This window comes from Phacochoerus africanus, chromosome X, assembly GCF_016906955.1.
Source record: "Phacochoerus africanus isolate WHEZ1 chromosome X, ROS_Pafr_v1, whole genome shotgun sequence".
Classification (NCBI taxonomy): Eukaryota; Metazoa; Chordata; class Mammalia; order Artiodactyla; family Suidae; genus Phacochoerus; species Phacochoerus africanus.
Window position 1 is genome coordinate 46,617,487 of NC_062560.1, and position 13,746 is coordinate 46,631,232.

Here is a 13,746-nt window from a genome sequence, read left to right on the forward strand (position 1 = left end):
ATTATGTTGTGCAAATCCTGGCATCATCACTTGCAAGGTGTGTGACCTCACTGAGTCTCAGCTTTGTCAGCCATAAAATGGGGATCTTCTTATAACATACCTCATATAATTGTTAAATGAAATAACTTGATAATATATGCATAACAAACCAGCCTGAAGCATGAGGGATTTAGATGTGTGTTGACTTCAGTTCTCTTAACAGCACCAAACAGGAGCCAATTAGCTCCCCAATGTCTTCCAGGGGCCATAAAGAGCAGGATCTCAACCCTACTTCAGACAGCCACCATCACCTTAGCCATCTCACCTGGGGTATTTTAACCCAGGCAGTAATTTTTCTTCATGTCTAGGGGGAGGATGAGTTCAGGGGGTAGAAATGGCCATGAAATGGCTCCTGGAGAGCCATCCACGTGTCTGAGAGCCTACTGTCCAAGTAGACCTACTAGCTTTTCTAATAGACATTAGGAACTCGATGTTCCCTCTCATCGAGTACAAAAGGAAAGGCATAGCATGGGTACAAGCACACCTGCATTGCGGCTGCCAACTGCTATAACCTACAAATGGCACCCCCTTCCCTTGTGGAGTTACTGGCCCTAGGCTAACATTTCTGAAGCCAGCATCTGATTAACTCTCCCTCACCTTCAGCTTGAGCCCCTTGTCTCCACTGTCTACTTGCAGGTTCTTCTTTCAGCAGAAGTTTCTCAAGGTAAGCCCAAATCTCCTTTTATTCTAAGAGATAATAACTCGCCCTTAAAAGACGATTACAATCTGGCAGTCACTGTTCCAACTGCCTTGTACACGTTGCATCATTTAATTGTTGGTTGAGAGGTCAAGCAACTTATGAAGTAGGTACTATTATTACCCCCACTTTTTTTAGATGGGACAGCTTAGGAATTCAGATTCAGGTAGTCTGCTTCGAGCATCAATGCCCTTAAACCATTATTTAATATTTCCTCTCCTTTTCTCCCCTACATTTTATTATGAATATTTTCAAACACCTAGAAAAGCTGAATGAGTTTACAACAAACACCCATGTATCAACCATCATTTAGATTCTACAATTAGTATTTTCCTATATTTGCTTTATTTCATATATATTCACTCCTCTATCCATCCACAAACCCATCTTAAATTCTTGATGCATTTCAATGTACAACTTTATCCCCATACATCTGAAAACTTAAATGAAATGGAAAAAAAAAATCCTTGAAAGACAAACTACCAAAGCTCACTCAAGAAGAAACAGATTAGAGTTCCTGTTGTGGCTCAGTGATAATGAACCCAACTAGTATCCATGAGGACACGGGTTTGATCCCTGGCCTCATTCAGTGGGTTAAAGGATCTGTCATTGTTGTGAGCTGTGGTGTAGGTCACAGATGCGGCTCGGATCCTGCATTGCTATGGCTGTGGCACAGGTTGGTGGCAACAGCTCTGATTAGACCCTTAGCCAGGGAGCTTCCATATGCTGCAGGTGCAGCACTCAAAAGATGAAAAAAAAAAGAAGAAATAGATAACCCAAATAACTCTACATCTATTAAAGATATTGAATTCATAATTAAAAATCTTTCCATAAAGAAAATTCTAGGCCAAGATGGCTTCAATGATGAATTCTACCAAACATTCAAGGAAAAAATAATACAAATTCTACACAAACTCTTTCTGAAAATAGAAAAGAACATCTTGGTATACATAGATAAAAATACTTAACAAAATATTAGCAAATCAAATCTGGCTGAATTTTTTTTTTTTTTTTTTTTTTTTTTTTTTTTTTTTTTTTTTTTTGCTTTTTAGGGCCCCCCTGTGGTATATGGAAGTTCCCAGGCCAGGGATCGAATCAGAGCTACATCTGCCAGCCGACACCATGGCCACAGCAACACAGGATCCGAGCCACACCTGTGACCTACACTACATCTTATGGCAACGCCAGATCCCTGGCTCACTCAGGCCAGAGATGGAACTTGTGTCTTCATGGATACTAGTCAGATCCATTTCCACTGCGCCACAATGGGAACTCCCCTAGGCTGATTCTTATTTCAAAAATCAATCAATATAATTCACCATATCACTCAACTAAAAGAGAAAAACTATGTGACCATTTTAATAGATATAGAAAAAGTATTTTTTCCAACATCTACTCTTGCTAAAAGCTCTCCCAACAAACTATGAATAAAAGGGAATTTCTTCAACCTGTTAAAAGGCATCTACAGCTAACATCAAACTTAGTAGTGAAAAATTGGGAGCAAAGCAACAATACCTGCTCTCACAACTTCTGCTAAACACTGTATTGGGGGTATTGGAGATCCTAGACAGGTATTGGGGTCCTAGGCCCCCTCTCCTAGAAAAGGCATGCACAGTGGGAAGGAAGACAAAATTATTTATATTTACAGATGGCATGATCATCTATGTAGAAAATCTTTAAAAATCTACCAAGAAAAGTGAGTTTCACTAGGCTGCAGGATACAAGGCCAATATACAAAATTAAACTGAATTTCTATATAATAGGAAAGAATTTTAACTTGACCTGAAGGAAACAATGCTATTTTTTTTAAAAAAGAAAATAATAGTATTTACAATGTCATCACAAACATAAAATCTTAGGGATAAATGTAACAAAATATGTGCAATATCTGTACACTGAAAACTGTAAGTTGCATAGATCAGTACACTTCAAAAACTTAAGCACATGTATCATTAAATAAAGGTCAATGTTTGTTTACAATATTTTTAGGAAAAACTTACTTCTAGCAAAAGGCACAAATATTAAGTATACATCTGTTGAATTTTGGCCAATGTTTATACCCGTGTAACTCAAGCTCTTATAAATATATAGATCATCACCCAAGAAAGTTCTCTCATGCTCTCTCCCGTCAACCTCTGTGCTACCTCCTACAAGCAACCACTGTTTTGAAAATTTTTCCCCATGGAATAGCTGTTGTAGAACTTTACTTAAAGGAATGGTAGGGTATGGATTCTTTTGTGTAAAGCTTCTTTTACCCCTAAGTTCCCTTTTATCAAAGTACATGTATTGAACAATTTCATACACTGTCATTCAGAAGTGTTGGCACACGCAACATGGGAACTAACTTCTGGTTTGAGTGCATCAGCCAAAAGGTGGCACTAGAAAAGCCACAGGGAAAGAATCTGGTGGTGAGCTAGCAAGAGCATAGGGAGTCCTCCCAGAAATACCTTGGGGGATGGTGGTAGCTTATATTAGGGTTGTAGGTCCTAAGCAGGGTATAGCAACAGCCAGTTTAGACCTGGGTTTCTGAAAGAGACAGACTGGAAAAGAGGGAAAAGATATGTCCTTTAGAAAATCAGACAGGGAGTTCCCCTTGTGGTACAGTGGAAATGAATCTGACTAGGAACTATGAGGTTGTGGGTTTGATCTCTGGCCTTGCTCAGTGGGTTAAGGATCCGGCATTGCCCTGAGCTGGGGTGTAGGTCGCAGATGCTGCTTGTGTCCAGCATGGCTGTGGCTGTGGTGTAGGCTGACAGCTGTAGCTCTGATTCAACCTCTAGCCTGGGAACCTCCATATGCTGCGGGTGTGGCCCTAAAAATACAAAAAAAAAAAAAATCAGATAGGTCAGATCTCTGAAAGCAAAGCCTGCGAGACATTTGCAAGTTTTGCACCTCCAAATAGTTTTAAAGTAGAAAATGGAAGGGCATCATTTTGTATCAGGCACTGAACCTGGCACTCTATGTTACACAATCTCATTGGCTCCTGCCAACCAATCCAGGAGGCAGCCATTCTTTTCCTCCACTTTAGAGGTGAGGTTATAAGACTTTATTTAGTCCTGGCCATTTTATGAAGTCAAAAATTCTTTTCTTCCCCTTTAAAAACCATATAACTACAACTTTAGGTGGTTGGATGACTTGCTTAAGGTCACTCAGCTACCAATTATATGGTCTGGATAGAAAGCGCCGTGCTGTCCATTTTGTGAAGCAAAAGTCATTTTATTCTACCTCTAAAGATGAGGCAACTGCAATTTTGGCGTCTGAGTATCTTCCCCAAGGTTAGTGAGCTACCATCTGGTGGAACTAGCACTATCTAGTTTTGAGGCATTATAATCATTACATTTTCAAGTGGTTTATCTAGTTTTCTCTTCCCAGTCATGAAGCTCACCCATCCAAGAACCAAGGCCTCACCTGCATTGTTGGCTTCATGGTTTTCCAAGTGTTGCCAGGTGCCAAGTTGCTGTCCTCGAGGGTACCATGCTGGGGATTATGATAGCAAGCTGAACACCGGATGCACTGGTGGTGGTGGCACCGGCAGTTGTAGCAGTTTGGCATCATATTTCTTTTTCGCAAAGCAGGGCAGATTTCCCCAGAACAATAAATGCAAGGGTCATGTACTACAGCTCCCTGGACACTGCACGAGTAAGAGCACAGCCTGTGGCAATCAAAATCACCACAGTGTAGTGGCTTACAACACATGGATGGTTCTAGGCCTTTGCTGGCAAAACATTCGGTGTAAGTGGGAGTTTCTGACTGAAGGGGTGACATGGAATGATATGACTGGTCTGTGGCATGATATGCTTGGTCCGTGGAATGATATGATTGGTCCATGGGATGGCGCCTCAATTCCCTATAGCTGGAGCTCATTGGCTGGAAGTTCTGGTCTATAGGTTTTGGTCTCTGGGTAAAAGTCTTGCTATGAGTGGTTAACCCTGGCAAATGAGATGTAGATAAGGATTTGCTGCTCTCTTCAAAGAACTTTCTTCTGTCTGCAAAGGGCAAGAGGATGGCTTCCTCCCCAGCTTGAGGAGTAGAAGCCTTCAAGTCCTTGTCACCTGGGTTGGAAGGGCCTTCCATGGCTAGTGCCCCTTGTGGCTGCAGGTTGTGCTCTGGAGACCATCTCCAATGACCTCCACGGACTCCACAGTGAACATTTGTTTTTTCAGAGTCTGAGGAGGATGGGTCAGATGCTTTCCACCAGGTGTTCAGGCTCAAAGAGGACTGGCCTGGCCTCCGGCCAGGGCTCATGCGTCCCTCCAAGCCCATCCTAGATTCAGGGCCCTCAGGGGCTTGGCTGAGGCATTCTGAAGACCTAGCCCTGAGTATCATGCTCTTGTTGAAGAGCTTGTCTCTGGGGCTAGGTGGTTTTTTACATGAAGATGGAAGGGATGAGTTAGAGGCAGGAAGTGGAGGACTTTCTAGATGTTCCTCGGTCTCTTCCACTGGTTCCTTAGCATCACACAGCTGGGACAGGGGACTCTTGCTTTTCTGGAGCTGGGCCTTCCTCCTCTGAATTTCATTTCGCAGATTGGTAGCAAAACGCTCGCTTTTCCGCCGGTTTTGGATTGAACGGCCCCGGGTGCCTCCATTTTGCCTACCACCTACCCGGCCACACTCCTTGGGCTCACTGTCCCCTTCCTCAGTTGCCTCTGTGCTGCCAGCTACCTTAGTGGTTGAAGAACAGTCCCTGGTTTGTTGAGCAAGGGAGCCAGAGGTGGAAGGCTGCTGGCTGGCCAATTCACTGTCTGCTCTGCTTGCTCTGTTGGGGTCCTGGAAACCTCTCTCTGGAGGGTGTCCATCAGCCTCTCCATGTGGGGAACGGCTTGGGCTCTGGCACCCTGCACCCAGAGGTCTCTCATCCACTGGCCTGGTCTTTCTCTCTTTGCTGGGCTGGTCCTGGGTTCCTCCTACAGGGGGACATGGGCTTTTCTTGTCTGGGTGGCTGCTGTGCAAAGGGGAGAGAGTCCACTCCTGCCCATCCTGCCCCGCTGGGAGTTCCGTCCCCTGGCTGTCCCTAGTATCCAAGTGCACACGCTGCAAGTGGCATGCCAGCAGCTGTTCCGGGGCACTATGGCGATGCCCTGTGGGTCCTGTGAGGTGTGGAGGACCACCAAAAGAAGCCTTAGCTAGGTCTGCTGAAGCCTTGTTGAGTGGGCTGGAATCTATGCTGGAAGCTTTGTCATATGCTTTTGGGAATCCAATGGCTTTGGCTGAGGCCTCCATCAGTAGATGCTCAGAGCCCTTCTGGCTGGATTCAGGAGGTTGGCTGAGCTCACAGTTATGATGGCTCTCATTTGTCACTTGGTCTGGCCCGCCAAGGGAACAGAACCTGTTAGGGTTCCTTGGGGAGAGCACAGTGTCCAAACTAGGTTGCTCCTTTTGTGGCAAGGAGTCCACGAGCTCAGGAGCCCTGCGCTGCTCTCCATTGAGGAGTTGGGCTCTGGAGGCCTGAAGACTGTCTCGCCTTACTGGAGGTTGCGGGGGACCCCTGGCAGCCTTGGCAGGAGCTGAGTGGTGGACCTCCTGTGGACGGGATGACATCTGGGAGCCAGGAGTCAGTTGGCCCCCACAGGGGCGTTGGCCACCTCCTGAGGTCTCAGCCACATTAAGCCGGCCATTGGCTGCCTTGGTTGGCCCTGGGCCTTGCATGATGCAGTCTGTAGAGGCTGGCTCCTCTGGCCTGAGGGAAAGGGCACAGTCAGAAGCATTTGAGCTGGCCGAGAAGGAGCTATAGGCTGAATCACGCTGGTTGGGGTACGTGTTCTGGTCAATGGGCAAGAGGTGGCCCTCATAGGTGGCTTGGCCTGGTTGCTCCAGGCTCTCCATGCTGCCAATGGAGCTGCTTTTCTCGGTGCTGCAGTGCCGGGAGAGGGGACACCACTGCACACACACGTCACTGCAAGACACAGGACACACCGGTTAGTCAGTCACATCACCAGATTCCTTTCCCACCTTGGCTGGCCCTGCCATGGGGGAAGGCAGAGCAACTGGTGCCACAAATGAGAGAGAGATGAGGCAAAAGAGGAAGGAAGGGAAACAGGGGAAGCGGTGCCACAGACATGTGGTCAAGTGGGCGAGAAGATGATAACATGGAAGAGGACAGGGCAAGATCCCAAACACTGAATGTGCAAGAACTCCATTGAGGGTTATGCTCTCTTTCTCTGCCTGCACTGAGTCTAGAATTTCTTCTGGCCATGAGCTGTGATGTAGGTTGCAGATGCAGCTCAGATCCTGTGTTCCTGTGGTGTAGGGTGGCAGCTGTAGCCCTGATTTGACCCCTAGCCTGGGAACGTCCATGTGCCACAGGTGCAGCCCTACAAAGCAAATATATATATTGCTTCTGGCCTTCTGGCCTGTCATTGTCCCCAGGGAGTCAGCTGCAGCTCTCTGCTAGGAGAAATAAGCATTGATTATTGGAATCTGAGAGGGGCCCGTAAGGGCTCATTTGATTTCAGCCAGCCCATTTTGGAAATCAGTGGTTCTCAAATTTGAGCGTGCCTCTGAATCACCCAGAGGGTTCCTCAAGACACAGGTGACCAGGCCTCAGGCCCAGAATTTTTAGGTCTGGGTTTTGACTTCTGACAAGGGCCTGGGGTGATGCTGGTGCTATCCAAGGACCATGATTTTGAGAACCACTGATGTCAAGCAAGTCCTGCAAAGGGAAAGGATTATGAGGAGGTGACTTTTTTCAAGATCGCCCAGCTTTAGTTCAGGGCCAGAACTTAGGCATTCCCCTGTTCTTTTCTTGATAATAGTAACCCTGACCATTTATCCAGGACCTTTGATGTGCCGGGCACTTTGCTATGTCTCATTTTAAACCGAAGTGGAGAGCTTGTTATCTCCATTTTACAAATGGGAAAACCAAAGCTTAAAGAGGGCAAGGAAACCGACATGCTCACAAAGCCATGAAAGAAGCAGAGCTGGAATCTGAACCTAGGCCTCTCTGTAAGTCTAAGCTCCTAGCTCTTCTGCTATATAGTCTATTAAATGGGAATAACAGTTAGAGCTGGATCAGAGCGTTGTTTCGTGGGTGAAGTCAGATGGTAAAAGTGAAGCTCCTGTCACAGCCTGGGCACCTGGCAAGGGTTCAATACCTGGTAGCTGGGAGTTCCCATCATGGCTCAGGGGAAACAAACCTGACTAGTATCCTTGAGGACACGGGTTCGATCCCTGGCCTTGCTCAGTGGGTTGAGGATCTGGCGTTGCCGTGAGCTGTGGTGTAAGTCACAGACTTGGCTCAGATCCTGCATTGCTGTGGCTATAGCTCCGATTCAACCACTAGCCCAGGAACTTCCACATGCCGCAGGTGCGGCCCTAAAAAGCCTAAAAACAAAAAACAAACAAACAAAAAAAAACCCACCTGGTAGTTGCTGCTCGCTTGATTGTTGTTTGTGTTGCTATTGTTATCAGCATCCTCTCTACTATGAATATTAATAGTATAGTGGCCACTGCCCACACATGCTGCCCTCAGCCCCCAAGGCAAAGCCAAACTGGGAGACCCAAGGAAGGGATTAGGATCAGACTTGATCTTGAATTTTAAGTATCATTTCCCACACACAAAGCCAAACTGGGCCAAGCCATGTCAGTAACTCCCTGTGACTGGAACCCTAGAGGTTGCAGGCTGCTCTCAGAAAGGCCACAGTTCCTGAAGGCCAGAGCCAAGTGGTGGCCAGAGCCCTCAAGATCCCCCAGGTCCACCTCTCCTAATTCTTGCTCCCTGACTCGCCCCTCAGCCACCCCGCTCACTTGACCTCTGGGCTAGGAATCCATCAATCCCTTGTTGGCAAGGAGAGCAGCTACCCACCCCACCACCCTTCCTGTCTGAAAACAATCATACCCACTCAAACAGGAGCCAAGCTCAGTATGTGTTTCTACTCTTCTAGAACAAAACTGCCTCTGCCTCTGCCCTGAGCTCCTGGCTTCCGATGCCAAATAAAGACACCGAGTGGAGGCGAACTCAATCCTTAAGCTTCCCTGAGACTCCTCAACAGAAATTCTTTCTCGGAGGGAAGATCCTGTTGTGGAAGGGAAAAGGCAGCTGAGGCCAGCGGCTCTGCCAGCTCTGAGCTTGCTGAGAAAGTTCTCTGTGTCTACTGGGCAGCTGTTTCAACAACAGCTTATCCCAAGCGCAGTAAATTGAGAGACTGTCACTGCAGGTGGAGCCTGTGATTCAGGGATGTCCCCATTTTGAAGGCTTTGGTTCTGTGACAGAGCTGGATGAGAAGAACACTGGATGAGGTCACCGTGAGTCACTGCAGCTAGAGAAGAGGCCCAGAACCCAGCCCTGGGGCCACCGCCATTAGACCAGGTTGGAGAGAGGCTGCAAAGGAAATAAGGTGAAAAGCAGGAGAGAGTGGTGTCTTGCAAGTCAAGTGAGGTCAATATTTCAAGGAAACATTTTCTAAAAGGAAAGGGACTGTCCCAAAGTCACAGACAGTTAAGGAGTTCCCTGGTGGCAGAGCAGGTAAAGGATCCAGCGTTGTCCCTGCTGTGGCTCTGGTTACTGCTATGGCTCAAGTTCGATCCCCCGCCCAGGAACTTCCACATGCCGTGGGCATGTGGACAAACAAATTAAAACAAACTAAGTAAAAATCCAAAGTCCCAGAGAGTTAGCAGTAGACAAGGACCAGAAGCCAGGCACTCTGGGCCCTATGCACCCCATTTTCCGCGGGTTCTACACCATCCAATGAGGAGTAGAGCCCAGGAGAAGGAGTAGCCAAGTGTTCGACTTTCCAGCCCATCTTGAGGAGAGGGTTCTAGACTCACCTCGTGTTGCAGCCGGAATGCCAGGACAAGCTGAAGGCCTCAGAAGGGAAATGCATGGTGGTGGCTGCTTCAGGACATCCCTCCAGCAGCTTGGCCACATGCCATGAGTGCGGCCTACTGACAGGGGCGTTTCTCCTACAGAAAGAAAGGGACAGGAAGTCAACTTAGGGAACCAGAGCTGAAATCACTTCCTGGGCAGCTTCCGCCCCCACCTCCTCTTTCCCTTAAATGAAGTAGAACATCTTGCAAAGAGCTGGCATAGGAATCTTAGGGGCCTCCCTCAGCTCCCAGTACTCAAATCGCATTCACTGACAGGGCAATCCCAGGAGATAGAGAATGTTCATGTCACAGGCCTCTTTTGCTTGTGACTGTATCACAGACATGTACAGCATATAGCAGATGCTCAATAAATATTTGCAGAATGAGTGCTGCTGCTCCATGAATAGTGTGCCCACCCTAAGTTTTCTGTGAGGAAAAAAAAAATCAATCTGGCCAATCTTCCCATTTTTCTCTAAGAAAGGAATAGGTGAACGAGAAGTTTGAACAAGTCAACACCAATTGACTGCCAATTCTCCAATGTTCACTCCTTCATTTGAAAAGCATTTGTTGTATGTGTCCTGTGCATCTGCGCATAGCTCTGGGGATACGGAGATCAATCAAACAGGCTTTACCCTTGAAAACTTAGAGATTAGTGAGAGTAAAAGAGCTAATTCAAAAAAAGCACAGGGAAGGCACTGCGAGAGTGAAAACTAAGATGGACACAGAGGTGAAGTTCCCCAAGTTTTTAGGAAAAAGGGTATCAAGGAGCCCCCAACTCCTGCCAGGGATAATAGAACAAAGTGGTGGATGGCACCAGGCTAGGCTGACGGGGAGACGGGCTGTTTGGCAGGGTAGGGGATGAATAAAGGGAAACAGGTGTGAGGCCAAGGCACCGGATGCAGACACAAGGTCTGCCTGGTGCTGGATGCTGCAGCCACAACTCTTGCACCCACTGGTTTCTACAGACCCCATCCCTGTCCTCTGGTATACTTCACATGAAGAGATGCCACCCTTGTGAGTGGGTAAGAACGAGGTGGGGAAGAGCATCTCCAGAAGAGATGGACACAGATATTATCATCCTGAATGAAGTCAGTCAGAGAAAGACAAATATCATATGATATCATTTATATGTGGAATCTAATAAGAAAGATAAAAACTTATTAAACAGAAACAGACTCACAGATTAGAAGATAAACTCATGTTTACCAAAGGGAAAAACACGGGGGGAGGGATGAATTCGGAGGATGGATTAACAAACTACTGTATATAAAATAGATAAACAACAAGGCCCTACTGTATAGCACAGGGAGGTCCATTCAATGTTCTGTAATAACCTATATGGGAAAAAATGGATATATTATATATATATATATATATATATATATATATATAATTGATTCTCTTTTCTGTATACCTGAAATTAATACCACACTGCAAATCAATGATACTCCAATAAAACTTGTTGAAAAAGATGATTGATATGAGAGAGAATGAGGGAGAGAGAGGTAGCAAGGGGGGAGATGGGAGAATAAGAGATGGGGAGAAGGAAGAGGGCAGGGGGAAGGAGAGAGAGAAAGAGGGGAGGGGAGGGAAGGAAACAAGGAGAGAAGGGCCAGGTAGATGACAGAGGTAAGAGGGAAAGATGATACAGAGAAAAACAAATGACAGAAAGGGAGAGAAGTCTGATAAATGTACAAACAACAGAAAGGGAGAGACATCTGATAGGAAGCATCCTAGAGAGAAATGGATGACAGAGAACAAGATAATGACAGAGTAAGAGAAAAAGATGATAAATAAAGGAGATGACAGGGAGATAAATAGGTGAGAGCTTATTTACCAATGTATTCATTCATTTACTGTGGCAGGCTCCAGACTAGACACACTGAGGGAGCAGAGATGGCTAAGATAAGGCCCCCCAGGTTTCCACATGCTAGGCATATACTGGGATAAATCAGTTCCCTACCTCCCAGGAGCCATAGGAGTAGACAGACTCAAGCTGGAATCCATCCAAGCTGGGAAGGCCCCTCATCCCAGCAGAGACACAGAAAATCCCAGCAGTGCCAGGCTCTAGAGGGCTCGGGCCTAAAGAGGTGGCACTTGTGTGCAGTGGCCGGCTGGGGCGGGGGGGTGGAGGGGACATGGACTGAGCGGTAATGAGCCAGACACAGAGAAGGAGATGTAAGAGGAAGGGCAGGGGAAGCTGCCTGCCAAAGGTCAGGAACCAGAGCCATAGGTCAGCAGCAGTGGCTAAAATTTACGGGAAGGAAAGGCAGGTGAGGCCCCCCCACATTTAACCACCCTGTTCTATGATGGATTTCAGAGTGTTTGGCAGGGATGCCAAAGGACTAGAGGACCTTGCGGGAGGAGGGGGCCTGCGCCAGAGTTTCACACACAAAATCATGATGCTAGAAGTCTCTTTGGCGGCTGTTACCCAGAAGCCATCCATTAACAACAATTGACTAAGCATCACACAGAAGTACTAGGTACTACTCTGTATTAGGTACCATGGGTATCTACTATGTTCCCTGCTTCTAGGCACGGAGGATACAGTGGAGAACAGGGAGCCTCTCTTATTTGGGGCTTTTCTTCTACCTCCAGGATTCCTGAAGCTCTGAGTGCAAGGTCTGAAATGTGGGCAGTTAGCCTTGACACCACCGCCCCCTCCACAACCATCCCATCCCTTCCTGAGTTCTCCTATTACAATATCTCTCTGGCTTTGCTCCTTTCTCTCTCTCCCCCTACCTCTCCTGCCCTCTGCCGTTTTCATTAGACTCTTCTACATAATCATACTTCTCCTCCACAGAACCTGTCACCAACACCTCCTGTTCTAGTCCAGGCTTTAACGCTTTGTGTCCAAAATACCCCATTTGTCTGCCAGCCAGTCTCACCTCATTCCACCTCCAGTCACTGCTTTTAGGTCATATGTCAAATAACATTTGGATTGTGGCACTTTCCTATTCAAGAATCTGGCTCCCTCTTTCTTACCCTGTCCTGTAGCAAATATAAATTGGCTCTTTCAAAGCCCTTTATAAGCTATCTTTTTTGGGGGGCGGGGGGGGGGCACACCAGCGGCATATGGAAGTTCCCAGGCTAGGGGTTGGATAGGAGCTGCAGATGCCATCCTCCACCACAACCACAGCAATGCCAGATCCGAGCCACATCTTCAACCTATACCACGGCTCACAGCAACGCCAGATCCTTAACCCACTGAGCGAGGCCAGGGATCAAACCCGTGTCCTCATGGATCCTAGTCAGGTCTGTTACTGCTGAGCCACGAAGGGAACTCCCCTTTATAAGCTATCTTTACCCACCCAGCCCAACCTCTCACGTCCTTGCTCCAGTCACACCCTGCAACCAGCTTTGTGCCTTTGCTGTTGGTTTTCCAGTAGAATCTAGCACAGGCTCTGGAGATGGACCACCTTGGTTTGAATCCAAGTTCCACCACTAATTTGCTCTGTTACTTTAGATAGGTGCCTCCACTTCTCAGAGCTCTAGTTGCCATTGAGAGTAAAATGGGGGTAACAGTAACTAATCATTGGGGTTGTAAAGACCAAATGAGACAATGCATGCCAACTGCCTAGAATGGGGTCTGGTAAGCCCTCAATTGGTTTCAGTTATTCCTGTGACTGTTCCCTCTGCCTGGCATGCCCCTCCCATTTTGTTCGTCTAAATTCTCCCCTGTTGTTCAAGGTACTGCTTACGTACCATCTACTCCAGGGAGCTTGTCCTTAGTCATCTAGTCCTCATGGTTTAGCCCATAATAATAGAGTATATGATACTGCTCATCATCATTTCATGTTTGTTACTCTCAACCTACCAACTATACTAAGCCAGTAGGTAACGGGACAAAATGAAGTGAGACAGATCTACTAGGTTCGTATCCCGACTCTACCCTTTTGGATGTGCACTTCTACATAAGTCACCAAACCCTTCGGAGCTTCAGTTTTCTTCTCTGAAACAAAACAAACCAATGATCTTTACCTGACTAGGTTATTGTGGTGATTAAAGGTAATATTCTCAAAGCATCTGGGACACATACTTATGCGGAGCAAGTGGTCAATAAGGAATGATAATAAGAGCTGTCAGCTCAAACTTGTCTTTCGAGAGGGTTCAAGGGCACTTCCACCCAGATTTGTCCATCCACTGTCAAGTTTCTGCAAGCATCACTGACATCTACCCTGTGTAAGGTAGCTTACAAAGATCCCTGC

The 13,746-nt window shown here is 46.8% G+C and overlaps 1 protein-coding gene across 3 annotated transcripts in view; it reads right to left on the reverse strand.

The window, feature by feature from the left end:
- SHROOM4 (shroom family member 4) overlaps positions 1-13,746 on the reverse strand; it is a 214,279-nt gene that overhangs the window by 38,685 nt on the left and 161,848 nt on the right. For all 3 annotated transcript variants that reach the window (XM_047764744.1, XM_047764743.1, XM_047764745.1), the window contains 2 exons: positions 9,500-9,634; positions 4,145-6,629 (listed from right to left, as the gene is read on the reverse strand). In XM_047764744.1, coding sequence (XP_047620700.1) covers positions 4,145-6,629; positions 9,500-9,634 — 2,620 coding nt within the window. The remainder of the gene's footprint in view (positions 1-4,144; positions 6,630-9,499; positions 9,635-13,746) is intronic.